General features: G+C 43.2%; 1 protein-coding gene across 1 annotated transcript in view; it reads right to left on the bottom strand.

The window, feature by feature from the left end:
- spag17 (sperm associated antigen 17) overlaps positions 1-27,823 on the bottom strand; it is a 176,148-nt gene that overhangs the window by 4,914 nt on the left and 143,411 nt on the right. Inside the window, exons 48-54 of the mRNA XM_052014463.1 lie at positions 27,027-27,152; positions 22,585-22,713; positions 18,215-18,340; positions 13,106-13,222; positions 9,912-10,031; positions 7,321-7,487; positions 4,739-4,935 (exon numbers count right to left, since the gene is read on the bottom strand). Of these exons, the coding sequence (XP_051870423.1) occupies positions 4,739-4,935; positions 7,321-7,487; positions 9,912-10,031; positions 13,106-13,222; positions 18,215-18,340; positions 22,585-22,713; positions 27,027-27,152 (982 nt within the window). The remainder of the gene's footprint in view (positions 1-4,738; positions 4,936-7,320; positions 7,488-9,911; positions 10,032-13,105; positions 13,223-18,214; positions 18,341-22,584; positions 22,714-27,026; positions 27,153-27,823) is intronic.

Genomic DNA, 27,823 nt, shown 5'->3' with positions numbered 1-27,823 from the left:
TCGAAGTCATTTATATAAACAACAGAGGTCCCAGTATGGATCCCTCTAGGACACCACTAGTCACGGACCTTCAGCCAGAAAAAGTCCCACTGACCACTACCCTCTGTCTTCTATGGCCAAGCCGATTCTGAATCCAAATGGCCAAGTCTCCATGGATACCATGCATCTCAATCTTCTGGATGAGGTTACCATGTGGGATCTTGTCAAATGGCTTACTAAAGTCCATGTAGAAAACATCCACAGCTCTACCCTCAATCACTTTCCTAACCTCCTCAAAAAGCTCATTTGAGTTAGTAAGACAAGACTTGTCCCACAACTATGCTGACTGTCCCTAATTAAGCCATGGCTCTCCAAATGCTCATAAATCCTACCCTTAAGAATTCTCTCCAATAGCTTTTCTAGCACTGATGTGAGACTCACTGGTCTATAGTTACCAGGATTATCCCTATTTCCCTTCTCAAATAAGGGAACAACATTAGTTGCTCACCATTGCTCCAGGACCTCATCTGTAGCTAGAGAGGACATGAAAAACTTGGTCAAGGCCCCAGCAATCTAATCTCGCAATAACCTGGTGTATATCCCATCAGACCCTGGGGACATCCACTTTAATGTTCTTCATGAGACCCAATACTACCTCTTCCTTACTCTCAAAATGCCCTAGCATATTAGCATACACCACAATGATATCACGATCCTCCACTTCTTTCTCCTTGGTAAATACCAATGCACGGTACTAATTTAGGACCTCGCCCACATCTTCCACCTCCAAGCACATGTTCCCTCCTTTATCCTTGAGTGGTCCTACCCTCTCCCTAGTTATCACCTTGCTCTTAATGTAGGTGTAGAATGCCTTGGGATTCTCTTTAATCCTACTTGCCGTGGACTTTTCATGGCCCTTCCCGGATCTCCTAATTCTGTTAATTCTTTTCTAGCCTCTTTATAATCCTCAAGGACGCTGTTTGATTTTAGCTTCCTAAACCTTACGTACGCTTCCTTTTTCTTCTTGACTAAATTCACCAACTCTCTTGTAATCCAAGCTTTCCTTACCTTGCCATCCTTGTCCTTCCTTGTTACTGGAACATACCTGTCCGGTACTCTGTGCAATTGGTCTTTAAACACCTTCCACATGTCAGATTTGGACGCACCCAAAAACAGCTAAGCTAAAAATTTGCCCTGCTCCAATTTAATACTCTCCCACAAGGTCCATACTTATCCTTATTCATAGCTATCTTAAAAGCTATGGAGTTGTGATCACTGTTTCCTAAATGTTCTCACACTGAAAGGTCAGTCACCTGGCTAAGCTCATTTCCCAATACCAGGTTCAGTATGGCCCCTCCTCCAGTTGGACCATCTACATACTGATTTAAGGAACTCTCTTGGATGCATCCAGCAAATTCTGCCCATTTAAACCTCTTGCTCTAAGGAGGTCCCAGTCTATATTGGGGAAGTTGAAGTCATCCACGACAACGACCCTGTTGTTTTTGCACCTTTCCTTAATCAGTCTGCATATCTGTTCCTCAATATCCCAGTGGTTATTGGAGGGACTGTAGTATAATCCCATCACAGTGATTGTACCTTTTTTCTTTTGAGTTCTACCCATAGAGACTCAGTGGATGAGCTCTTCATTATGTCCCCAGCTAGGGCAGCTGTGATGTTATTCCTGATTAATAGTGCAACTCTCCCACCTCTTCTACCTCCCTCTCTGTCTTTTCTAAAACATCAAAACCCTAGAACATTAAGTATCCAATCTTGACCCTCTATCAACCAAGTTTCTGTAACCATAACATTATAGTTCCATGTACTGATCCATGGTCTAAGTTCATCTCCCATACTCTTAATATTCCTAATGTTAAAATAAACACACTTCAAACTGTCCATCCCAACTTGTCCCTGCCCATCTTTCCTTACAGACTTACCAGTCACGACATTTACCTTCCTCTCAATCCCTCCACTTTCTGTCCTGGTGCTCTGGGTCCCCTCCCCCTGCCACACTAGCTTAAACCCTTCTGAGTAGCACTAGCAAACCTCCCTGCCTGGATGTTGGTTCCCCTCTAGCTAAGGTGCATTCCGTCCATCTTGTACAGGTCGCCCCTGCCCCAGAAGAGGTTCCAATGATCCAAGAACCTGAAACCCTGCCCCGGCACCAGTTCCTCAGCCATGCATTCAACTGTTCGATCTTTCTATTCCTGCTCTGGTGAGTACATGGCACTGGGAGTAATCCAGAAATTACTACCTTCAAGGTCCTGCTTTTCAGCCTCTTTCCTAACTCTCTATACTCATTGCACTGGACCTCTTCCCCCTTTCTACCTATGTCATCGTTACCAGTGTGCACCACGGCCTGCTCACCCTCTCCTTGAGAATGTTGTGCAGCTGCTCTGAGACATCCTTGACCCCTGGCACCTGGGAGGTAACACAACATCCTGGTGTCTCTTTTGCTGCCACAAAATCTCCTGTCTGTACCCCTAACTATCAAGTCTCCTATCGCTATTGCTCTGCCTGACTTTACCCTTCCCTGCTGAGCCTCAGAAGCGGCCACAGTGCCACTGACCTGGATGCTGCTGCTGTGCCCTGATAGGTCACAACCACAACCCACCTGCGCCCCCCCCCCCCCCCCAAACTATCCAAAGGGGTATACTTGTTGCTCAGGAGAATGGCCATGGGGGAATCCTGCACTGTCTGCCTGCTCCCTCTACCTTTCCTAGTGGTCACCCAACTATCTGCTGCCTGCACCTTAGGTGTGACCACCTCACTAAAACTTCTATCTGTGATGCTCTCAGCATCCCAGATGATCCTCAGTACATCCAACTCCAGCTCCAGTCCTTTAATAAATTAGCTGGGCACACTTCCTACAGTGAAGTCATCAGGGACACTGGCAGTCTCCCTGGTCTCCCACATCCTGCAGGAGGAGCATGCCACTCCCTAACTGCCATCCCAGCTACTCTAATAGGAAGAGTAATTCTAAGGTAAACCTTTACCTTCTCTGCTTCCTCTCACTGAAGCCTCTTGAAACTAAGCCTTGCACTTATACTCAAACATTCACTTACAGCTCAAACACAGATGTTCCAAAATGGCCACTCCAATAAAGCTTGCCTCTCTTTTATTTGTTGATGGGGGCTGGCTTAAATTAATATAAGTTATACATAACTTACATGTGTAAAAAATAAACAACAAAATAAATGTAATGACTGGTGCAAAATTGAGAGAGAGAAAAAAAATAGTCCGAGGTAGTGTTATATTTCAGGTCGGTTCAAAAACCTGATGGCAGTGGAGAAGAAGCTGTTGTTGAACGTTGAGGCTCCTGTACCTCCTGCCTGATGGCAACATACAGAGGACATGGCCTGGATGATTGATGCCACCTTCCTGAGACATCGCCTCTCGCAGATGTCTTCAATGGTTGGGAAAGATGTACTGATGGAACTGGCTGAGTCCACCACTCTCTGTAGTCTCTTGCACTCCTGCACATTGGAATTTCCACCATGCAACCAATCAGAATGTGTTCCACTGTAGAAGTTTGTCAGACTATTCGCTAACATGCCAACTCTCCTTAAACTACTAAGAAAGTAGATATGCTAGTGCACCTTCTTTGTGGTGCACCTGCGTATATACACAGTTACATCAATGTGCTGGGCCCAGGATAGGTCCTCGGAGATGTTGACACCCAGGAACCCGAAGCTGCTCACCCTTTCCACTGCAGTTTATGGTAATCATTCACCGGTGGAGATGTGAGTGACAATGGTGGTCTAGATTGTGGTGGACCTAGTCTGCTGCCTGGGCTCATGGTGCCCATCTTTTGTAGAATCGGAGGGCTGTATGACCTGTCCATCTCCATCCAATAGATGGAAGGGGGCACCATGGGGTGGGGGGGGCATATGACTGAGGCTCAGAGACACATAGAAATAGTCCAAATAGATTTAAATAATTTTGAAAATTTGAAATTATTGAAAGAATTGAAAGCAAATTTTATTAAAAGCTATGCAAAAATGCCAAAACAAAGAATAAAATATTAAAACACAATACATTTAAATGATCTACTTACTTGTATTTACCTTTTCTCACAGAATTCAAGTGAATGGGGTTGTTGTCTGTAACCTCCCTTTGGCACCACTCTGGAGCACGTAGGTGTTCTGCCAGTGGGCTCAAAGGTAAGTTCACTGGTGGAATGGGAGATCAGATACATCAGCGTTTGACCACCAGATCATTTCTTGTGCATGCATGAAAATTTGAAATAGGCTGAACCATGGATAGCTGTCAGCAACCCAGGCTGGACTACCTGCCTGTCATCTTACACCTCTCCTCAGTCCACCAATTGCCTTGGAATCTGTTCTCGCCACTCCCTTTCTCCTCTTTATGCTGGCCACCTTGCCTCTCCACTCTCAGTCCTGATGCAGGGTTTTGACCCGAAATGTCGACAATTTCTTTCCCCCCACAGGTGCTGTGTGACCCGCTGAGTTCCTCCAGCACATTCTTTATAGCTGTCAGCAAACTCAATTTGGACAAAATGTTGAAGATTACCATTGGGAATGATAATGACTCAACCTCATCCATGGAGATTTCATGCATGTGCTTCCACCGCTAGGATGTGGTATTTTCTATTCTGTCCCAGCAGGAGGGCTTTATTAAACTCCTGGTCCTACGTTCCTATGCTCCAATAAAAAAAATGAAAAAGGGAAACTACTGTGTCTGTACTTTATTCTAAATTGAGCTTGATAAAGAGCAAATTGCATACAGAACGAAATACCTGCAAGAGTCTATTCCAACATTCTTCAGTGAAACAGTATAGGCATAGGTGAAACCCTCTTGTAGGATACCAAAATTCACCTCCCTTGGAAACAGTTCAAAGCCTCGTGATGGTTCCTTTAACAGACCACTTGCTACAGCCCCAGCAATGGAAATGGTATTGACTTTTCTTCTGACTGGTTCTTCTATAGCTGCGAACTGTAAAGGATACAGACATTTTAGGAGTAGTCTTTATCCTACACACTCCATAGAAACCAGTTGGGTAGACAGCAAATATCATTGTGTCACAGTTGTTACTGGTCAAGTCTGCCCCTCAGGATGTTGATGGTGGGGTACTTGGTAACAGGAATGTCATTGATTGGAGAGGAGAAATAGACTTTGCCCATTTGGAAATGGTGATTCCTTGGCACAGGTATTGTGCAAATGTTTCATGCCTCTTATCACCTATGCCTTATGTAGTCATCAGCAAACATCCTCATTCCTTAGATGATAAAAGCAAGCTCATTGATGAAGTGGCTGAAGGTAGTTGGCCTGGAAAGTGCCATGGAAAATTCTTGCATCTGAGATGATTTATCTTCACAAATATCTTCTTTTTGTGTGAGATATGACTCAAGCCAATAGGAGGCTTTTCCTATTGACTTTAGTTTCACTGATGTTCCTTGAAGCAGATTTAGCTGTATGTGAGACTCCCCTGGTACTGTCTACCCGTGAATTGCTTTTTTGCCTGCCATCTTCCTTCTGGTGCCAGCTTTCTCGCCTGCCCTCAAGCTAGCTACTAAAATCACTTGAGCTTCCCAAGGCTGAGGTCAGAAGATTTGGCCCCAAACTGTCCAAATCTTGGTCCAAATTAAATCTTGGCTTGTTTTGGATTAATTATTTTCTTTAATTTTTCTACAGTAGAAGATAGCAGGTAGTTAGAGTAAACATCCATTACATTAAGTAGCATATTTGATGGACTTCCACATACTCAAAATCATCGTGATTTTTGACTGTTCACCTTGCTAGACTGTTCTAATTTACTTACGCACATGAGCCATTACTTTCTTATTCCTCATGTACGATGCAGCAAACAAAGTTCCAGGGCTGAGATGGAAGTAGGACTGGAGAAAAGAATTGATAGAAGGGAGGCAGATCTAAGAGTTAATGGGGGAACCAGAGGTTTGATTCTCTGTGAAATTAGAAGACAAGGTCTTCGAAGTGGTTTCTGGAGAACATGGGGGTGCAATTTTTCTGTCAATTTTGCTGTTGCGCTGAATCTTGAATCATAGCCTCGACCAACACTAAAGGTATAAGAATTTTATTTATAATTTTCATTGACCTGTGATATAACTTAAAAGAGGCAGGCATTGTTTCAAAGACGTACGGGTTAGGAAGTTGTGGGCATGCTATGTTGGTGCCAGAAGCGTGGCGACACTTGCGGGCTGCCCCCAGAACACTCTACGCAAAAGATGTATTTCACTGTGTGTTTCGATGTACATGTGACTAATAAACATACCTAATATCTATCTAGTAGCCTCAGTGTAACAAAGCAGTTGGTTAGAGTGTGGAGGAGCATATAATTGGCTGAGGAATGACGAGGGAACATGGAGGTAATGTAGAATTTAGTTAGAAAAGTTCGTTATATTATTAGCTCAGCTCCTACGTTCCAGTCAAACAGAGAGGTTGGCTGACAAACAAGAGGGCAAAAAATAGCACAAAGAGGCTGGAGCTGAGGAAATCCTTAGAAACAGGACCATGGCACTCTGAAGGAATCATCAAGCATACACTCATGCTTGAGTGAGCGATTAGCAGGGTTTTACTAAAGATAAATCCTAAGAGAACCCCACTGGTAACTGCTTAGGAGCAGGAAGATGAGCCTTTGCAAGTGATTTTCTGATGACTGGAATGGAATGGAAATAGTTGAGGGTTGCCTCACCAAACTTGATAACAAAATGGAAGTATTGAATATTGACATTAAGGTTGAGGCAGACAGTCTTGGTAATGTGACTTCAGAAAGTGTGATCAACCATGCTGAAGACTGCAAACAGATTGAGAAAGATATGGAGGCAAGTTTAACCTAGCTAAATGAATTCTGCCAATCTAAAGCTAAATCTCACTACCCCTTTGGCATATGGTATCACATGATATTGATACAGGTCCTCCCCAGGTTGTGAACACTCAACTTATGGAAAGCCTATACATACAAATGAACATTTGGGAGACTGGTAGGATGGATGGGGATGGATTTGTCAGCAATTGTGGGACTGCAGGGATCTTTTGCCAGGTGGGAACAGGGCATTTCCACGTGCTTCCCTCCTCACCACGCCAACCCCTTCCACCCAAACCACAACAACCAGGGGTTAGGTTGAGCCGAGCAGAGTTGTGAGCACTGAGCAGACTCACTCACTTGCTCACTCACTGAGTCAGTGAGGCCGGCTGACAGCCGCTCCTCCCATGCCTGCTCACTCTTCCATTACAGCTGTTTTTGTTCATTTCTGACTTACAAATAGTTTGGGTTATGAACAATTCTTAGGAATAAAACCCTCTTGTAACTTATCACTTATAATACTTCTTATCACTTATAGTATTTAGCATAACTCTTACCCTCTGATTAGGTAGCGAAAATGGCTTCGAGCTCAAAATGGCTGATGGAAGTTTGACCTTCTCTTTCCTTGGCTGGCTGGCAGCATTAATTACCAGGCTTTTGTGGAATATGATGTTACTTTCATTACCTGGTAACTCTTCTGGCTTGTATTCCAGCATTCCATTTACTTATTAAAGGGAAAGATTTACATAATATAGTTAGAATCTTACAAATACTTCTAAATCATTTACGTTATGGCAAGAAGAATAGAAGCCATTCAAACGAATTGGCTTGGATACAGTGGCAGTAATTATAGTGAGGTGATTCTGTTTATTCCCAATTGCCTCACTATATGCTGGAAATTAATAGTAAGTGAGGCAACAACTGTGGAGAGAGAATCATTGCTAATGTTTTAGTTCAATGTCCTTTCACCTGAAGTTGGAAGAGTTAGAGGTAAAACAAGTTTTCAGGTGCAAAGAAAAGGAGAGTGGAGAGGAGGCTGAACAGAACACTATCCTTCCATACATCCTCTGCATCCGAAAACCTGTCTATCTTTAACTTTTCCCAAATTTGCTTTCTAAGAACTCCAGGCAACTCAAGGTATTGGAAAAATACTACCAACATCATCTCCACGAAGTCCTGTAAGTTCAGTGGAAGGATACGTGAATAGTGCTCTTCCAGGCCAACATTCCCAGCCTTCAGGTCATACTTACTTTCAATTGGTTACATTGGGCTCATTGTTCACATACCTAATGCCAGATTCCTGAAACAGTCACTTTATTCTGAGCTCTGTCATGGGGGAAGATTACAAGATTCAAGGATATGCTCTGAGCTTCCTTGAAGAAGTGCAACACTCCCATTCATTCCTGGAAACTTCTGGCCCAAGACCTCTCAAAGTAGAGAAGAAGCATCCAGGATGATATTGAGAATTTCAAGACAATGGGAGTAAACAGAGCCTCTGTGTAAGCGGTAGAAGAACATACTACCTCATAAATAAACCAACCAGCTCATCAGCTATCACCTGACCCAATATGCTGTTTCCACATTGAGCTCATTAGCCCACTTCCGAACCCACAAAACCAGAGCAGGTGAACGTTCACCAATAGAGACTGCCTAAGAAGGTGGTTCTCCATTATACTCTTGTCCAGTGGTGCCAGCTCCAATGAGATCTCACCACTAGCCACATCTTCTCCTCCCCACTCCAGATCAGGGAGTCATGGAGGGAGTGTTCCTGCCTTCTGCAGGGAACACTCCCTCCTTGACTCCCTGATCTGCTCATCCCTCCCCATCGATTCCTCCCTGACCCCTGGCACTTTCCCCTGCAACTGCAGGAGGCGCAATATTTGTTCTTAAAACTCCTCCCTCACCACCATCCAGGGATCTAAACAGCCCTTCCAGAAGAGGGAAAGATTCACGTGCAGCTTCTCCAACCTCGTCTACTGCATTTGGTGCTCTCCTTCCCATTGCCATACTGACCTGTCCATCCTCAGCCTTCTCCACTGCCAGGGTGAGGCCCAATGCAAACCAGAGGAACAACACCTCATATCCTATCTGGGTAGTCTACACACCAATGGAATGAACATTGAATTTTCCATTTTCAGGTAACCCTTACCTCCTGTGTCCCCCTCGCCCCTCCTTCCAATCCACCTCCAGTCTTTCCATTTTTGTCCCCTTTCCTATACCCACCCCTACCCCCTCACTCCAGCTCCCATCACCTATTTGTGTACCCCTCCCCCTTCTGGTTCCATCCACCTACTACCCACACATTTCACCCATCAGATCTCCTCCCCCATCTGTCTTTCACCTCTCCCCTAATGGTTCCTATTATCTCCTTCCTTCCTTATCAGATTCCAGCTCTGGTAGCCTTTGTGTTCCCGCTTATCATCCTCGAGCAGCTGTCTCCACCTTCATCCTCCCCTCTCCCCAACTGGCTCTATCTGGCTCTTTTTTGTCTGCTTCCACCTATCATTTACCTGCCTCTGTCTCCCAACTCCATCCCTCCCCCACCTGGCTTCATCTGCCTGTCATCCTTCATCCCTTCTTGGTCCACTAATCATCTACTGGCCCCTGTCTTACCTCTCCCTCTCTCCTCTTTATACTAGCTATCTTCCCTCTCCATTCTCAGTCCTCATGCACGGTCTCAACATGATACTTCGATAATTCCTTTCCCCTCCACAGATATTGCTTGACTCGGTGAGTTCCTCCAGCATCGGTTATTGTCCAGTGGTTAACATATTGGAAATCCACCATTTTTCCCTACTTTCCTGAAACTGTTACACCTACATAATCCATATTTCACATTGCTTTTATGGTTTTACATTAATGGCAACAGCCTGTCATTATTCTTTCTTATATTCTGCACATTAATAATCACACATGCAATTTTACTTTGGAATCTATTTATGTCTTTTTATTTCTTTTTTACTGCTTTGTCCTGTTTAAAGTCTTTGTATCTGCCTTTTCGCATTATAACTGTACATCTAAAGCTTACTTTTCCTTTCAAGTCATCTACTTTTGCTATATCAGTCACAACTAACAGTGTAGGAAAATATAGTTTAACTCAAATCTTAATTTGGTCTAAAATATGAAATTACAAGAGTTTCATACTAACCTGCCCCAATGTTTTTCAATTCATTTACAGGAATGGAAAGCGGTTTGTGCAAGGAACAACAGTTGTTTGGTTTCTGAGGGGTCAGGTCTTGTTCAGCAATTCTTTGTAGGATGGCTTTTGCTAAATTATAGAGAAACAGAAAGCGTGTTGGTCACGTTTGTATGTTTAATGCTCTTCATCATCTTGCACCTTTGTTGTCATGATCCTGAAAGAAAGGGCTAAAGAAACATTCAGTTATCATTCTTCTTGTTCCTGAAGAAGTGCAGTGACATTTAAGTAAACAAGAAGAAAACCAGATGATCCTCTCCAGAGGGGAGGTGGAAAGGGTGTTATAGAGGAAGAGGCATAAAATGGAGAGAGAGATAAGGATGATGATGGAAAAATACAAGGTCAAATTTTAACTTCCTTGGCCAGTAGTGCCACAAAATTCAAAGACTGAATCAACTGTCTTATTTCTGCTCTCTAACCACTGGCTGCCAAGTGTGCCTTCTTAAGGATGCCTGAAGCAGCAGAAACTCATCGGTATATTTAAATTAAGATCCTATGACTTCAATGCCATTTCTACTCAAAACTGTACAAATTCCAGGTAAGGGGTTAGTGTTCAAAATTAAAGTACATGGTATTGGAGATAATACACTGACATGGATTGAAAATTGGTTGGCGAATAGGAAAAAGAGAGGAGGAATAAATGGGTCAGTACCGCACAGATCAGAGCTTGGGCTTCATATGTGCACAAGATAAATCAATAATTGTATGAGAGAACTGAATGTAATATATACAAGTTTGCTGATGACATTGTGGTGGAATTGTGAGTTGTGAGGACAAAGAGAGGTTTGAAGTTGATGAGTGAATGTAATATGGATAAACTATAGAATCATAGAATTGTACAGCACAGATATGGGCCCTGTAGTTGGTGATCAGAACTGTACACAATACTCCAAGTGTGGTCTAACCAATGTTTTATATAGCTGTAACACAATGCAGCAATTCTCATCCTACGAAGGCTAGCATACCAACTGCCTTCTTTACTAACCTATCCACCTGTGTTGCCATTTTCAGAGAGCCATGGACTTGCACCCCAATGTCTCCTTGTACATTGACATTCTTAAAATCCCTGCCATTTACTCTATATGTCCCACCAGAATTTAACTTCACAAAATGCATTACCTTGCATCTGTCTGGATTAAATTCCATTTATCACCACTCCACTCAACTTTTCAGCTGATCTATGTCCATTGTATCCTAAGACAACCTTCTTTGCTATCGATGACTTCACCAATTTTTGTGTCATCTGTGTCAACTTACTAATCAGACCATGTACTTTCTCATCCAAGTCATTTAAATATATATTATAGTTAACAAAGGTCCCAGCACCAATTCCCATGGTACAGATTTCCAATCAGAAAACACTCATCCACCATTACCCTCTGTCTCCTACCACCTAGCCAGTTTTGGAACTTGTTTGCCAACACACTTCAGATCCCTTGTGCCTTAACCTTCTGGACCGGTCTACCACGCGGGATCTTGTCAAAAGCCTTAATAAAGTCCATGTAAGCCATGTCTGCTATTCTCCCTTCATTAATTTTCTCAAAAAACTCAAAAACCATGCTGACTACTTTTAATCAGTTCCTGCTTTTCTAAGTGAACATAAATCTTGTCCATCAAAATCTTCTCCAACAACATCTGTCACTGATGTAAGATTCACCGGCCTGTGAATATCAGCGTTCCCCTCCCTTAACTCTCCAGTCTCCCTTCTGCCTGGTGAATACCGATGAGAAGTATGAGAAAATAAATGTATGGGTGCAGGAAGTGGCGATAAGGGTAAATAGTATGTTGGTCTTCATTGCAAGAAGTGTTGAGTATAGGTGAAATAATGTTTTATTACGATTATACACTTTAATGAGACTGCACCTAGATTATTGTGTACAGTTTTAAGAGAATGCAACAGAGGCTCACAAACCAGTTTCTGGGATAGCAGGAACATCGTTTGAGGTATTTGCCAGAGAAGAATGAGAGGAGATCACATTGAAGCAAACAAATTTCTGACGGGGCTCAAGAGGAAGGATGCAGAAAGGTAGTCTAGAGGCAGCGGGGACAGTCTCAGGATATGGAGTAAGACATTTAGGTTGGAGATGAGGAGAAATTCCTTCATTCAGAGATTGAAGAACTTGTGGAATTCTCTACCACAGTAGGCAGTGGAGGTCAAATTATTGAATATATTTCAGGAGATAGATAGATAGATTTCTAGACACACAGGGGAACAGGGGAAATGGGGAGAGGACGTGAATATGGCACGATCATACTGAATGGCAGACCAGGCTTAAAGGGACAACTGGCCTACTCCTACTTTTCTATGCTGAGCCTCCAGGTGGTACATGGCGGAAATTTTACTTGATATCTGCTATTAGAACTAGCAAGAAGGAGGTTCCACAGAAAGATCTGCAACAGTCTGGCAGGACAACATGGTTCACTATGAGCAACACCCCTCACTTAACATTTTCGAAGATACACTTGGTCCATGAGGCCAGTGATGCTACTGGTGCTGCTGATGTGTCACCACTTCCCCAATGCAGAAAAAAAAACAGCAATATAAGAACCAATGATAATGATGGAATGGCTTCCAAGCCTGTTAGGGTTTAAAAAAGTGACCATCATCCTGAGAATACTTCCAGAAAAAACACACTAAAAATGTAATGAGGTATTAGACTGATGTTCCAGCTTTTCTGCTTAGTTTGCCATTGCAGGTTTCTCTTGCAATTTGGAGCAAATATCATGTTGATGCGCTGATGAAGTTAGCTGGCTGTAACTTTCACATTCAACTTACGCCTTTAATGCCTGCAAAAATAATGCTGAGTGTGAATTCATCAACAAGGTCATTGAATTGCTTAAACTATTTTACCAGAATAGATACATGATGATAGAAACAAGCTAAAACGTGAATGTAAAATATTAAAAATAAATGTGTAAGGTTAAGGAATATAAACAAGAAGCTAGAAAACTGAGAAAATTGAATAAAACCAAAAAAAAAATTCCATGGAAGAACAAAGGTAAAAGGTAAAATGCAGAAAGAACTGCAGACTAGAACAAAAGTCAGAAGCAGATTAAGGAAAGGCAACTGATAATCTTCTGACAACACTGTCACAAAATATTAAAATTGCCACTATTAATCTAATAAATTATTTTCCATTTCTTACTTGTGGAACATTGACATTGAGGAGTTATTGTCTCTGGTTCTTGAACATCAACGTTCATTGGACAAGCTCTTCCTGCCTCCGTGGCATGAGCAGGATTAAGGAGTCTGTTGCAAGCATCTGGTGAACAAGAAGATACAGAATATGATTTTCAAGGCTTCTGGGTGAAAATGAAAGCCATAAATAAAGATGAAAAGGTGCATTTTGTTATTTTATGTAAGTAAACAGAATTCACCATATCTAGGGTAGAGATACAAAGGAGGTGTACTTAGGTAGCTGACTGACATGTACATGATATTCAGGCCATTGCATAGCAAGTAGAAGGCTTCAAGTAAATCCTGAAGAGGACTAGGAAGGACAGATAGCAGTTGGAATTGGGTAAACCAGAGTCTGGAAATGGGAAGTGATCTGGAATCTTATCAAAATAATGTGCATGCTGTCTTTCGCTTTAAAAACCTAATCACCTTTCAAAAGTCCAAACCAACTAGCAATTAGGGAGTATTAAAAAAATTCTGGGGAATACTTAAGATTATTTTTGTACTAATAATCTATCTGAGAGCCTTTTAAAATGACCATATTCTTATGTTATGAGGTTTTTACAACCATCCATTTCTAAGAGAATTAACGCGAGAAGATAGCTTCTACCTTTTTGGATCTGATGCATAATTCTCTGGTGAGTTTATAAATATTGGGCAATTGGCTCAAGTTTCTGTTCCCTCTCTGAACTCCACATGGAATCCAGTTTGGTGTGTGGCATGCAGCCTTGCAGTGAATCACTGATGACAACTTTCTCATTTATGCATTTGCATACATATACACAGAGATCACCAACTTTTTAAAAAAATGTGTTCTCTTGGGATCTGAGCCTCACTGGCAAGGCCAGAACTGGTCATATATTTCCACATCAGGGTAGTGTGTAGCTTGTAGGGGAATATACAGGTGGTGGTGTTGCTATTTGCTTGCTGGTGGTAAAGATCACAGGTTTGGGAGGTGCTGTTTGAGTTGGAGTGTGAGTATGGTTCCCGCTGCAGCCTGTGGTGGAAGGAATGAAAGCTGCTGTCAGTTTTTTAGGGTAACAACAACCAACACTGGCAGTTTTGATATCATTATTCTGCAAAATCCAGGACATTCTTTTAATTTCTTGACATTACAAACACTGCGCAGCATAAGGGAGGGAGAGAGTTATGTAGACACGGTGCATCAGGTGACAGTCACCCCCCTTAGGGTAGGTACATCTGAGGTTCAGGAGGCTGATAGAATGGTGACGGTCAGGGGAGGGAAGAGGAAGAAGAAGTCAGGCAGGCAGACAGGACAGAGAGCCCCGGAGGCTGTTCCCCTCAGTAACAAGTTTTCTGCCTTGGAAGCTGTTGAGGGGGATGACCTGCAGGGGCCTAGCTGCAGTTACCAGGTCTCTGGCACTGGGACTGGTACTGCTGCTCAGAAGGGAAGAGTGGGAAAGAGACATGCGGTAGTGATAGGGGACTCGATAGTCAGGGAAACAGACAGGAGGTTCTGTGGCAGTGAGCATGAATCCCGGATGGTATGTTGCCTCCCAGGTGCCAGGGTCCGGGATGTCACTGATCGGGTCCACAGAATTCTTGAGTGGGAGGGAGAGCAGCCAGAAGTTGTGGTCCATATTGGCACCAATGACATAGGTAGGAAGGGGGATGAGGTCCTGAAGAGTGAGTTCAGGGAGCTAGGCAGAAAATTGAGGAACAGGACCTCAAGGGTAGCAATCTCGGGATTGCTGCCAGTGCCACGTGATAGTGAAGGTAGGAATAGGAGGAGGTGGCAGATAAATGTGTGGCTGAGAGGTTGGTGCAGGAGGGAGGGTTTTAGATTTCTGGATCATTGGGATCTCTTCTCGGGAAGGTGGGACCTGTACAGAGAGGACGGGTTACACCCGAACCAGAAGGGGGCCAATATCCTTGCGGCGAGATTTGCTAGGGTGGTACAGGAGGGTTTAAACTAGTTTGTGAGGGGGAAGGGAACCGGAGGAGTAGGTCAGAGGAAGAAGGGAATGGGGAAAAGTTAGATCAAACAGGTAGAGAGGCTTTGGGGAAGGAGAAGCAGAATACAGGCTGTAAAAGTAGTAAGGTAGATGGACTGAAGTGTGTTTACTTAAATGCAAGAAGTGTCAGGAATAAGGGGGATGAACTGAGGGCTTGGATAAGTATGGGGGACTATGATATCGTGGCTATTACTGAGACGTGGCTGACGTCAGGAGAGGAGTGGATATTGAATATTCCTGGTTTTCGGTGTTTTAAGAGGGATAGGGAAGGGGGGAGAAGAGGGGGAGGGGTGGCAATACTGGTCAGGGACACTGTTACGGCTGTGGAAAAGATGGATGTTGTAGAAGGATCATCTCTAGAGTCCGTATGGGTGGAGTTAAGGAACAAGAAAGGAGCAGTTACTCTACTAGGAGTATTCTGTAGGCCCCCCGGTAGCAGTAGAGATATAGAGGAGCAGATTGGCAGGCAGTGTTTGGAGAGAAGCAGAAATAACAGGGTTATTATAATGGGAGACTTCAACTTCCCAAATATAGACTGGAACCTGCTCAGTGCCAAAGGTTTAGATGGGACAGAATTTGTTAAGTGTGTCCAGGAGGGATTCCTGACGCAGTATGTTGACAGGCCGACTAGAGGGAATGCCATGTTAGATCTAGTTTTAGGAAATGAACCGGGACAGGTGAAGGATCTATTGGTGGGTGAGCATCTGGGGGACAGTGACCATTGCTCCATAACCTTTAAAATTGTCATGGACAGGGACAGGTGCAGAGAGGACAAGAGGTTTTTCAATTGGGGAAGGGCTAACTACGAGGCTATAAGGAGAGAACTTGGGAGTGTAAATTGGGACGTCCTTTTTGAAGGAAAATGTACCATGGGGATGTGGTCGATATTCAGGGATCTTATGCAGGATGTTAGGGATAAATATGTCCTGGTGAGGCAGAGAAGGAATGGCAGGGTGAAGGAACCGTGGGTGACGAGAGAGGTGGAACGACTAGTTAGGGAGAAGAAGGTAGCATACGTGAGGTATAAGCAGCAAGGTTCAGACAGGGCTCGTGAGGAATATAGGGTAGCGAGGAAGGAACTTAAGAAAGGGCTGAGGAGAGCTAGAAGGGGACATGAAAAGGCTTTGGCTAGTAGGGTTAAGGAAAATCCCAAGGCCTTTTTCAAGTACGTGAAGGGTAGGAGGATGGCTAGGGTGAAGGTAGGTCTGATTAAGGACAAAGGTGGGAGAATTTGCCTGGAGGCAGCGGAAGTGGGAGAAGTTCTCAATGAGTACTTCTCTTCGGTATTCACCAGGGAGAGGGGTCTTGATGATACGGAAGGGAGTGCTGGTAGGGGTAATGTTCTCAAGGTTGTTGATATCAAGAGAGAGGATGTGTTGAAGTTGTTAAATAATATTAAGACAGATAAATCTCCGGGGCCTGACGGGATTTTCCCCAGGCTGCTTCGAGAGGCTAGGGAGGAGATTGCTGAACCGCTGGTAAGGATCTTTGAGTCCTCGTTGTCTACGGGGGTGGTGCCGGAGGATTGGAGGGTTGCGAATGTGGTCCCCTTGTTCAAAAAAGGTAATAGGGATAGGCCAGGGAATTATAGACCGATGAGTCTCACATCTGTGGTGGGTAAGCTGTTAGAAAGGATTCTAAGGGATAGGATTTATGAACACCTTGAGAATCATGGACTGATTAGGGACAGCCAGCATGGCTTTGTGAAGGGAAGATCTTGCCTCACAAGCCTGATAGAGTTCTTTGAGGAGGTGACCAGGAAGATTGATGAGGGCAGTGTGGTGGATGTGGTTTACATGGATTTTAGTAAGGCGTTTGATAAGGTTCCTCATGGTAGGCTTCTTCAGAAGGTCAGAGGCCAAGGGATCCAAGGAAGCTTGGCTGTGCGGATTAGGAATTGGCTTGCATGTAGAAAGCAGAGGGTTGTGGTGGAAGGAGTGCCCTCGGATTGGAAGGCAGTGACTAGTGGTGTCCCGCAGGGATCGGTTCTGGGACCTCTACTTTTTGTGATATTTACAGATGACTTAGATGAGGGGGTGGAGGGCTGGGTTAGTAAGTTTGCGGACGACACTAAGATAGGCGGTGTTGTGGATAGTGTGGAGGGCTGTCGGAGCTTACAGAGGGATATTGATAGGATGCAGAGCTGGGCTGACAAGTGGCAGATGGAGTTCAATCCGGAGAAGTGTGAGGTGGTACACTTTGGAAGGACAAACTCCAGGGCAGAGTACAGGGTAAACGGCAAGGTACTTGGCAGTGTGGAGGAGCAGAGGGATCTGGGGGTTCATATTCACAGTTCATTGAAAGTTGCCTCACAGGTGGAAAGAGCAGTTAAGAAGGCCAATGGGATGTTGGTTTTCATAAGTCGCGGGATTGAGTTTAAGAGCCGCGAGGTTATGATGCAGCTTTACAAAACTCTAGTTAGGCCACACTTAGAGTACTGTGTTCAGTTCTGGTCGCCTCATTATAGGAAGGATGTGGAGGCATCGGAGAGGGTGCAGAGGAGATTTACCAGGATGCTGCCTGGATTGGAGAGTATTGAATATGAGGAGAGGCTTAAGGTGCTAGGGCTTTATCCACTGGAAAGGAGGAGGATGAGAGGAGACATGATAGAGGTATATAAAATATTGAGAGGAATAGATAGAGTAGACAGTCAGCGCCTCCTTCCCAGGGCACCAATGCTCAAGATGAGAGGTCATGGCTTTAAGGTTATGGGTGGGAGTTTCAGGGGAGATGTCAGGGGGAGGTTTTTCACCCAAAGAGTGGTTGGTGCATGGAATGCACTGCCTGGGGTGGTGGTGGAGGCAGATACATTGAACAGGTTCAAGAGCTTGTTGGATAGGCATATGGAGGAACGTGAGATAGAGGGATATGCGGGAGGAAGGGGTTAGGTAGTGTGAGGGTGGTCTGATGGACGGCACGACATGGTGGGCTGAAGGGCCTGTTTTGTGCTGTATGGTTCTATGGTTCTATGTTTTGCATAGTTGTGCATGTCAAAGTTATAGCTGTCTGGATAGATAAGTGAGTTTTCATTTTTCTAGGAGAACATTGATGGTTTTGTCAATAACACGGCTGGTGCAAAAATAAATTTCAAAATATTTTACCTGGATTGGAATACTGACATTGAGGGAACACTTCCTTCTGTGTTGGACTGCCCGATCTTTTGAGGCTACATGTGCCTGTCTCTGATTGACGAGCTGGAGCTGAGTGTGTCAGTTTGTTATTGACTTCTGAAGAAGAGAAAGTTCGAAATAGTTATCAGAGAAATTACACATCATTTGGAGCAGGAGCTTTGAAAAGAGCTCTGTGCCTGTGCTTGTGAGTTTCACCTTGCAGAGTCAGGACTTGGAGTGAGATTTGGAACAGGAGCTTTGAAAAGAGGTGAGTCTCCGTGCTTGTGCTTGTGAGTTTCACCTTGCAGGAGTCTAAAAGAGGCATATTTGCAAATTGTTAATAGTTGATTGGCTAATTAACAGCAACCAATAAAAGGAAGGTAGGCTCAAGCAGTGGACCACTGTTAGTGGGGAGGGAGAGAATGAACACAGGCTTTGGTGAGAGGAGGTGGAGACTAAGGCAAGTCTCTGGTAAGTTTCTTTCTTTGATTTTTCCTTTAGTGCCAGGCTAGAGCAGGTAGAATGGCTCCAGGGCCAGTGGTGTGTTTATCTTGTGAGATGTGGGAGACCTCCAGTCTCCCTGACATCTACATTTGTAGAGGTGCATCTAGCTGCAGTTCCTTACAGACTGTGTTAGGGAACTGGAGTTGCTGCTGGATGACCTTCTCCTATGGGAGAATGAGGAGTTCATAGATAAGAGCTACAGGGAGGTAGTCACTCCTAAGCTGCAGGGGATAGGCAGCTGGGTGACTGTTAGGAGAAGGACAGAGAATAGGCAAGTAGTGCAGAGTACCCTCAATAACAGGTATACTGCTTTGGATATTATTGGGGGAACAACCTACCGGGGAAAGCTGCAGTGACCAGGTCTCTGGCACTGAGCCTGGTTGTGTGGTGCAGAAGAGGAGGGTGGTAGTGATAGGGGATTCAGTAGTAAGGTGGGCAGACAGGAGATTTTGTGGATGTGAAGGAGACTCCTGGATGATCTGTTGCCTCCCAGGTGCCAGGGTCAGGGATGTCTTGGATTGGGTCCACAGCATTCTGAAGGGAGAGGGTGAACAGCCAGAGGTTGTGGTATGTATTGGTACCAATGACAGGTAGAAAAAGAGATGAGGTCCTGAAGAGGGAATATAGGGAGCTAGGTAGGAAGATGAAAAGCAGGACCTCAAGGGTAGTAATCTCTGGATTGCTGCCTGTCATGGGTGACTTCAACTTCCTGAATATTGACTGGTACCTCCTTAGTGTAAAGGGGATAGATGGGGCAGAGTTTGTTAGGTGTGTCCAGGAAGGATTCCTGACAGAATATGTGGACAAGCTGACTAGGCCATCCTGGACCTGGTACTAGGCAATGAGCCTGATCAGGTTTCAGATCTCTTGATGGGAGTGCATCTTGGAGATAGTGACCTTCTCCTTTACCATAGCCTTGGAGAGGGATAGGAGCAGATGATATGGGAAAGTATTAAACTGGGGGAGGGGGAATTATCCTGCTATTAGGCAGGAACTTGGGAGTGTAAATTGGGAACAGATGTTCTTGGGAAGTGCACAATGGAAATGTGGAGGTTGTTTAGGGAATACTTGCATGGTGTTCTGGATAGGTTTGTCCCATTGAAGCAGGGTAAGGATGGTAGAGTGAAGGAACCATGGTTGACAAGAGACGTAGAATATCTTGTCAAGAGGAAGAAAGAAACTTGCCCAAGGTTTAGAAAGCATAGATCAGACAGGGCTCTGGAGAGTTACAAGGTAGCCAGGAGGGAGCTTGAGAATGGACTTAGGAGAGCTAGAAGGGGGCATGAGAAGTTCTTGGCGAGTAGGATTAAGGAAAACCCCAAGGTGTTCTATACATAAGAATAGGAGGATGACGACTAGTGTGAGGGGAGTACCAATCAGATGAGAGGAAACATCTGGCCTGGAGACGGAAGAGGTAGGGGAGGTCCTTAATGAATTAATATTCACGAGTGAGAAAGACCTTGATGTCTGTGAGGATGGTGTACAACAGGATGATACACTGGAGCATCTCAATGTGAAGAAAGGATATGCTGGAACTTCTTAAACGTCAGGATGGATAAGTCACTGGGGCCAGATGGGATACATTCAAGGTTATTACAGAAAGCAAGGGAAGAGATTGCTGCACCTTTGGTGATGATCTTTGCATCCTAACTGGCCACAGGAGTATTACCAGATGATTGGAGGGTGGAAAATCTCCTTCCTTTGTATAAAGAAAGGGAGTAGGGATAACAGAGAATTACAGACCAGTGAGTCTTTCTTCAGTGGTGGGCAAATTTCTGGAGAAGATTCTTAGGCAGAATTTATGGGAATTTGGAGAAGCCTAGGTTGATTAGTGATAGTCAACATAGTGAGGGGCAGGTTGTGCCTCATGAGCCTGATTGAATTCTTTGAGAATGTGACAAAGCTCATTGAAGGTAGAGCAGTGGATGTGGTGTACATAGATTTTAGTAAGGTGTTAGATAAGGTTCCTCATGGAAGGCTCATTCGGAAAGTAAGGAGGCACAACATTGTGGGCTGAAGGGCCTCTGCTGTAATGTTCTGTGTTCAGTCAGTTTGCAGATGTGAATGCTTGTGTATATAAAAAAGCCCCACATTCCTTTTTCCTTTAATCAAATCACTTCATTTTTTGCACTAATCTTTAAGTAGACCATATGGACAAGTACCTGAGAAACTATATCCTCCCTCTACTATTGCCCCTTGTCCCAGCTGCCTGATTGTCTGATTTCAAATTCCTGACCACCTGAACTTTGATTCCTTGAATGTCCACTCCCTGTCACCTTCCTCCCCCCCCCTCTGAATGGTGACTTCCCAACAGTCCACCTGTTTTCTCCCCTCCCCTCCACCCCAAATTTGCCAATGTCCTGACCTCTGGCCATCTCTTACTGCAGCCCAGGCTGCAGTACTGGTCTTGATCCTGGTTGCTGGGTTTTTCTTCAGTGCTCTGTTCAGTAGCAGATGAGCAGCAGAGTTTTGAGTGATAAGTCTTTTCACCTTTCTGTCAAGTACAGCATTTATTCACTGACTTCAAACAGTTGTAAGTTTGACTGCCATTTGTTTTTTATCTATCAATTGGTTTGAGTTATCCACTTCTGATTACCATGCTTCTAAACTTTTTTCCCCTGGTAAGGTTTATAGGTCTGTTAAGGATGAATTTCCTTGTAACACTTTCCTTCCTCTAAATTTACTAACAGCAAAGATGTTGTGCCATTTGAGATGTATAAATAAACTTAGCTAGTTTAATGTGCAATTATGTAAATTCTGGGTTTGATTCACCTGTTCATTAAATATTTGATACATTTCCATTTCAAAAACTAATAACAGAATCAAAATTATTCCCCTAAATTGATGCCTTCAGAAACAAATATGTATTCCCTGCATGCCACTGACTTAATGCATCATCTAATGATCATCCACATTTTAAAGTCAATGTTTTGTCAAAAGTTATGTATATATGCAGATAAGTGAATAGGTGACAAAGCACAGTATTACTGATGAAAAGCAAAAAACTGCAATTGCTGGAAATGTGAAATGAAAACAGCAAATTCTGAAAATACCCAGCAGGTCAAGTGCATCTGTGCAAAGAGGAACTGACAATGGTTCAGCTGAATGATTTCGAAGGTCACTGACCTCCAACATTAACTCACTTATGTCTCGACAGTTGCTATGTGGCCTGCTGAGGGTTCCCAGCACTTTCTGATTTTGTTAGTTATTAATGAAACTGGTCACTAATTCAATTTGGAATGTTTGTTATTCATAAGTAACTGACCATGGAAACAATTGCTTAGAAATTGGATTGTATAGCAGCATATTTTTGTGTACTGTGATTCAATTTCACTGGAAAAATAAAATGTAAAGGAAAATTGGGGAACATGAGTTGCTTCATTCTCCTACAGGCTGTGTCCTAATGCACTTAGGAACCTGACACCCACAGTAACATCTAATAGCATATAAACAACAAACTGCATGTAAACAATTCTAGAAATTCTGGCCACAAGTCATTCATGCAGAAGTAGGTCATCACAATACATGTGATGGCTGCTTCAGCATTACTTGAAAGACAGGAATGAGCATGTCACAGACCAGCACTAGAAACTTGCCTGAGCAAAGTTCTTTATCAGTAATATACTTATCTTGCTCTCCTTGATCCCCTCTGCCCACCCTTTTCTCTCCCATGGTAGAGTCCCAATCACCTCACCAAGTCTCACTTGATATTACCCCAACAAACCACACCACACCATCAATCTGCCCATCATCTGCTGACATGACTTCCCTTAACTCATTGATCTGTTAACTTGACTGGCTACTGTTTGTCTCCCCTCCCCTTCCTACTTCACAAATAAGTTAAAAGATAACTTTACCTGGTGTGGAACACTTGCACTGAGAAAATACCTGTTGGGTTGGGCTGTTTGATCTTTTTGGGCTGTATGTGCCTGTGCCTGTTCCTGAAGCCTGGTCTGGAATTGGATTTATTTGGTTGTTACTAATATCTATATATTTAAAAAAAAAGTTTATCCAAATGAACAGTTTGCAGAGATACACTTTTTCTTATTATATTTTGACATTAACTTAAGCAGATTGCTATGAATGGGGACACATGATACACAATTGGCACTAATTTCTTTGGTGTTTCCTCTTTACCTTCTCATAAGTTAAAGTTCTGTCAGGTACAACATTGAATCATAAACTTCAAGTAGCTGTTTTTATTGCTTTGATCTTTCTGTACAAATTGATTTGTTTGATCCAACTGTGATTGCACTTTTACCACATGTTGATTTCTCTTAAATGCAGATCTCTTTGAAATTCTTCCTTCATTCTTTAAATTTACCTTGGCCTCAAGGCCTTTGCAGAGTTTGGAAGGCTGAAGAAAAGTGCTCTTCCATCAGCAAGATATTTCCATAAAATCTGACTTGAAAACCTTTGATATAGTCTGTTTGAATTTATAGATTAGTTTAGCACTCTTTTACACTACCACATTGAAACTGGTGGCTTGGCGATTACATTGCTGGTCTTGTAATCCAAAGGCTTGGAGTCAAAATCTGGAAATAGGTTCATGCCCAGACACATGTCTTCAAATTAATTAAATAATATGAAGATGACCATGAAACTTAAAGATCATTGTAAAAGTCTGCCTGGTTCACCAATATCCTTCAGGGAAGATACTGACCTCATCCATGTGACTGACACAATTGTTGCTGGCTCTTAACTGAAATGGTTTAGTAAGCCATTCAACTGCATCAAACTTGCTCATTAAAACTAAATAAAGTAAGACAGATTGACTAAATAACACTGGCACTGGACTTGCATTTGGTAAACATAGAACACTATAGCACAGTACAGGCCCTTCAGCCCACAATATTGTGCCAACATTTTATCCTGCTTTAAGATCTATCTAACCCTTCCCTCCCATATAGCCCCCTATTTTTCTATCATTCAGATCTATATAAGAGTCTCTTAAATGTACCAAATGTATCTACCCCCCACAACCTCTGCAGGCACCCACCACTGTTTTTTAAAAAATTACCCCTGACATCCCCTTTATACCTTCCTCCAATCACCTTAAAATTATGTCCCCTCATGTCAGCCATTGTTGCACTGGGAAAAAGTCTCTGACTGTCCACTTGATCTACGCCTCTTACCATCTTGTAGACCTCTATCAAGTCCCCTCTCATCCTCTTCCTCTCCAAAGAGAAGCCCTAGCTCACTCAACCAATCCTGGTAACTCTACTCTGCACCCTCTCTAAAGCTTCCACATCCTTCCTATAATGAGGCGACCAGAACTGAACACAATATGCTAAGTGTGGTCTGACCAGAGTTCTATAGAGCTGTAACATCACCTCACGGCTCTTGAACTCAATACCCCAACTAATGAAGGCCAACACTCCATACACCTTATCAACCTGTGTGGCAACCTTGAGGGATCTATGGACGTGGACCCCAAGATCCCTCTATTCCTCCACAATGTTAAGAGTCCTGCCAGTAACCTTGGATTCTGCCTTTGAATTCAATCTTCCGAAGTGTATCACTTCACAGTTATCTGGGCTGAACCCCATCTGCCACTTCTCAGCCCAGCTTTGCATTCTATCAATATCCTGTTGTAATCTACAGCAACCTTCTACACTATCCACAACACCACCAACCTTTGTATCATCAGCAAACTTACTAGCCCACCCTTCCACATCCTCATCCAAGTCATTTATAAGAATCACGAAGAGCAGGGGTCCCAGAACAGAACCCTGTGGAACACCACTGGTCACTGACCTCCAGGCAGAATATGCTCCATCTACCACCACCCTCTGTCTTTTATGGGCGAGCCAATTCTGAATCCACACAGCCAAGTTTCCCTGGATCCCATGCCTCCTGACTTTCTGAAATGAGCCTTCCATGAGGAACCTTACCAAATGCCTTACTAAAATCTATGTACACCACATCCATTGCTCCAACTTCATCAATGTGCTTTGTCACATCCTCAAAGAATTCAATCAGGCTCATGAGGCATGACCTGCCCCTCACAAAGCCATGCAGACTGTCCCTAATCAGCCTCTGCTTCTCCAAATGCCCATAATTCTTGTCTCTAAGAATCTTCTCCAGTAATTTGCCCACCACTGAAGTAAGACTCACTGGTCTGTAATTCCCAGGGTTGTCCCTACTCCCTTTCTTAAACAAAGGAACAACATTTGCCACACTCCGATCATCCGACACTACTCCTGTGGCCAGTGAGGACGCAAAGATCATCGCCAAAGGCGCAGCAATCTCTTCCCTAGCTTCCCATAATAACCTTGGATATATCCCGTCCAGCCCTGGTGACTTGTCTATCCTAATGCTTTTCAATAGTTCCAGCACATCATCTTTCCTCATGTCGACATGACCTAGCATATCAGTCTGTCATATGCCATCCTCACAAATGTCAAGGTCTGTCTCTCTCTCTGGTAAATACTGAAGCAAAGTATTCATTAAGGACCTCCCCTACCTCTTCCGACTCCAGGCACGTTTCCTCTTTTATCCCTGATTGGTCCTACCCTCACTCTAGTCAACCTCTTATTGACTCTTCAAGTTGCTCCCAGTTCAGCTGATTTTGTAAAGTCCTTCTCAAAAACTGGGGACTGGCGTCTAAATGGGAGAGCTGTTTCACAGACGTCATGCAACAGTTTGACGTAGTTGTAGTCACAGAATTATAGCTCACAGCCAATTTCCCAGCGCCCACCTTTACAATCCCTGATTATGTCTTATGCCTCTGGCAGCACTGCCTCAACAGTAATTGCAGCATGAGAGTATACTGTTAAGATGGAGTGATCTTTGGAGCCTTCAGTCTTGACTCCAATCTCCACAATGACTCATGGCTTCAAGTCAAACAGAGGCAAGGTAACCTCCTGCAGATGACCATTTATCATCCCTCAGCTGATGAATCAGTACTCCTCTACATTGAAAGACAATTAAAAGAAAGATTGACAGGAGTAAATGTGTAGAATGTAGCCTGTCTGGGAAAGTTTAAGGGTGGCTCAGTAGCATCACCACTTATTGAGCTGGCCAATTTATGAAGGGTATAGCTACCAGATGAGGCTGTTACTTTGTCATGAACCTGTCCATAACCATTCCATTAACTACAAGGTACAGGTCAGGAGTTTGATGGAATACTCTCCTTTTGCCTGGATCAGTGCAGTATCAATATTCACTCAGTTCATCTGGACAAGAGTGTAATTGGGCGGCACGGGCTCTTTGGGCCGGAAGGGCCTGTTACCATGCTGCATAAATAACGTTTTAAATAAAGACTCTCCATTTGATTGGCCTTCATCCACCACCTCGACCACAGTTACTCTGTCGCTGCAGTGTGTGGCATTTGCAAAGTGCACTGCCACAGTTACTCTATGGATATGAAACTCAAAACAAGGGCAGCAGTACATAATAATAGCATCCACTGTAGGTACAACCCTCTCTCCCCCCACCCTTCTGCCCATGACCCTATTCCCGCACACCATTCTGACCTGGAGAAATATTACTGTTCCTTTTATGTCATTGGGTCTAAACTTTGGAATGTCATACATACCTACACTGGGAATACCTTCAACAGAGGGACCGTAGTGGTTTGAGGGAGTGGCTTACTACCACCTTTTAATGTCAGGGGAATGGGCAATACATGCTAGCCTTGCCAGCAGGTCCTCCACTTGAAATAAAAATATAAATTGCCTTCCTTATGTAACAGATAATTGCTGTAATTTCAGAAATTTGAACAGTCTACTGTTATCATTACACTGCATTATTCAGACATTTGATTCTTTTTGGTTCAAACTGATGCCACTATCTACATTTCCTCATATATTTATGTTAATCAGCTTTCCCTCCAAAGTTAAACAGAATGCCACAGAGGCAATGCAACTGCAACTAAATGAATATTTGACCAAGTTATATTTTCTAGATAAATAAGTAATGCATGATTTGATGATGGACAATGTTAGAGGTGAAAATGGCCATTGATTTTAAACCCTAATGCTTATTATTTAAAAAAAAGCATTCTAAAAGAATGTACAATGCTTTTATTCACCAAAAACCATATCTTCTCACTTACTGTGAGCATTACACAGTAGGGTTGTGCACATTTTCTATTTCACTTTTATTCTTTGTACTGAATATTTAGCATATTCAATCCTGTCAAAGTTAATTTTAGCCATTTGACAATTTCCATCAATAAAGGAACATTCAGAAAGTGAAAAAGAACAGAAATATACTGGGACCAATGAATAAACTAATCTTGTGTATTCTCAACAACACTATGTTAGATTCACAAATAAGTTACAAAATAATTTACCTGGTTTTGAATATAGATATTGAGAGGTCATTGCCTGTTGTGTTGGGCGATCTCTTCTTCTGTGGCTGCAAGTGTCTGACCCCATTCCATGAGCTAGAATTGTGTATGTTGGGCTGTTGGTAATATCTAACAAAATAAAGTTAATGAATCTTATCAGGGCAAAAAAACTGTTATTCTAAATGTGTGTTAGTTTGCAGAGATGAATAAAATAAAATTTAACAAAAATGCTGGAAACATATAGCAAGCTAGGCAGAGAAGAACAGTTGTTTTGGAAACCATGTTTCCTCTTTTCCCTTATTCAAAGCAAGTTATCTTTGCACAGATCACATGGTGAAACTCACGTAATTCACATGCTGGATCGAAGTGACCATTGATGTGAATGGATATTGGAGACCTGTGATATGAACCAAAGGGGATGACAAGGTCTTTTTCTAATTATTTTAGTTGAGTTTAGTGTTAATGATTTATTAGTTAATATTTGCATTAATGTTATCTTGTTTTAAATTCTTTATTTCATTATTAAAAGATTTAAATATTGCTGTATGTCAGAGACATTTAAAACTATTAAACAACTCATGCAGCTGTTATAGGCAGCAAAGTCAGCAATGGCGCTTTTCTACTTGCAAAAACTTTCAAGGGCTCCCTCAGTGGAGGGCCTGATACCACTCAGACCATACTGCTGGTGTCTTGGATGCTTCAGGCTAGCAAAATAGGTTCTTTGCTTTTGGATCAGTTACGTCTGGGCTTGGGGAGAAAGCAGACAGAGATTCTGGACTGGGTATTTTGAACAATCAAAT

This window comes from Pristis pectinata, chromosome 4, assembly GCF_009764475.1.
Source record: "Pristis pectinata isolate sPriPec2 chromosome 4, sPriPec2.1.pri, whole genome shotgun sequence".
Taxonomy (NCBI): Eukaryota; Metazoa; Chordata; class Chondrichthyes; order Rhinopristiformes; family Pristidae; genus Pristis; species Pristis pectinata.
This window is presented reverse-complemented; position numbering and strand designations above follow the sequence as displayed.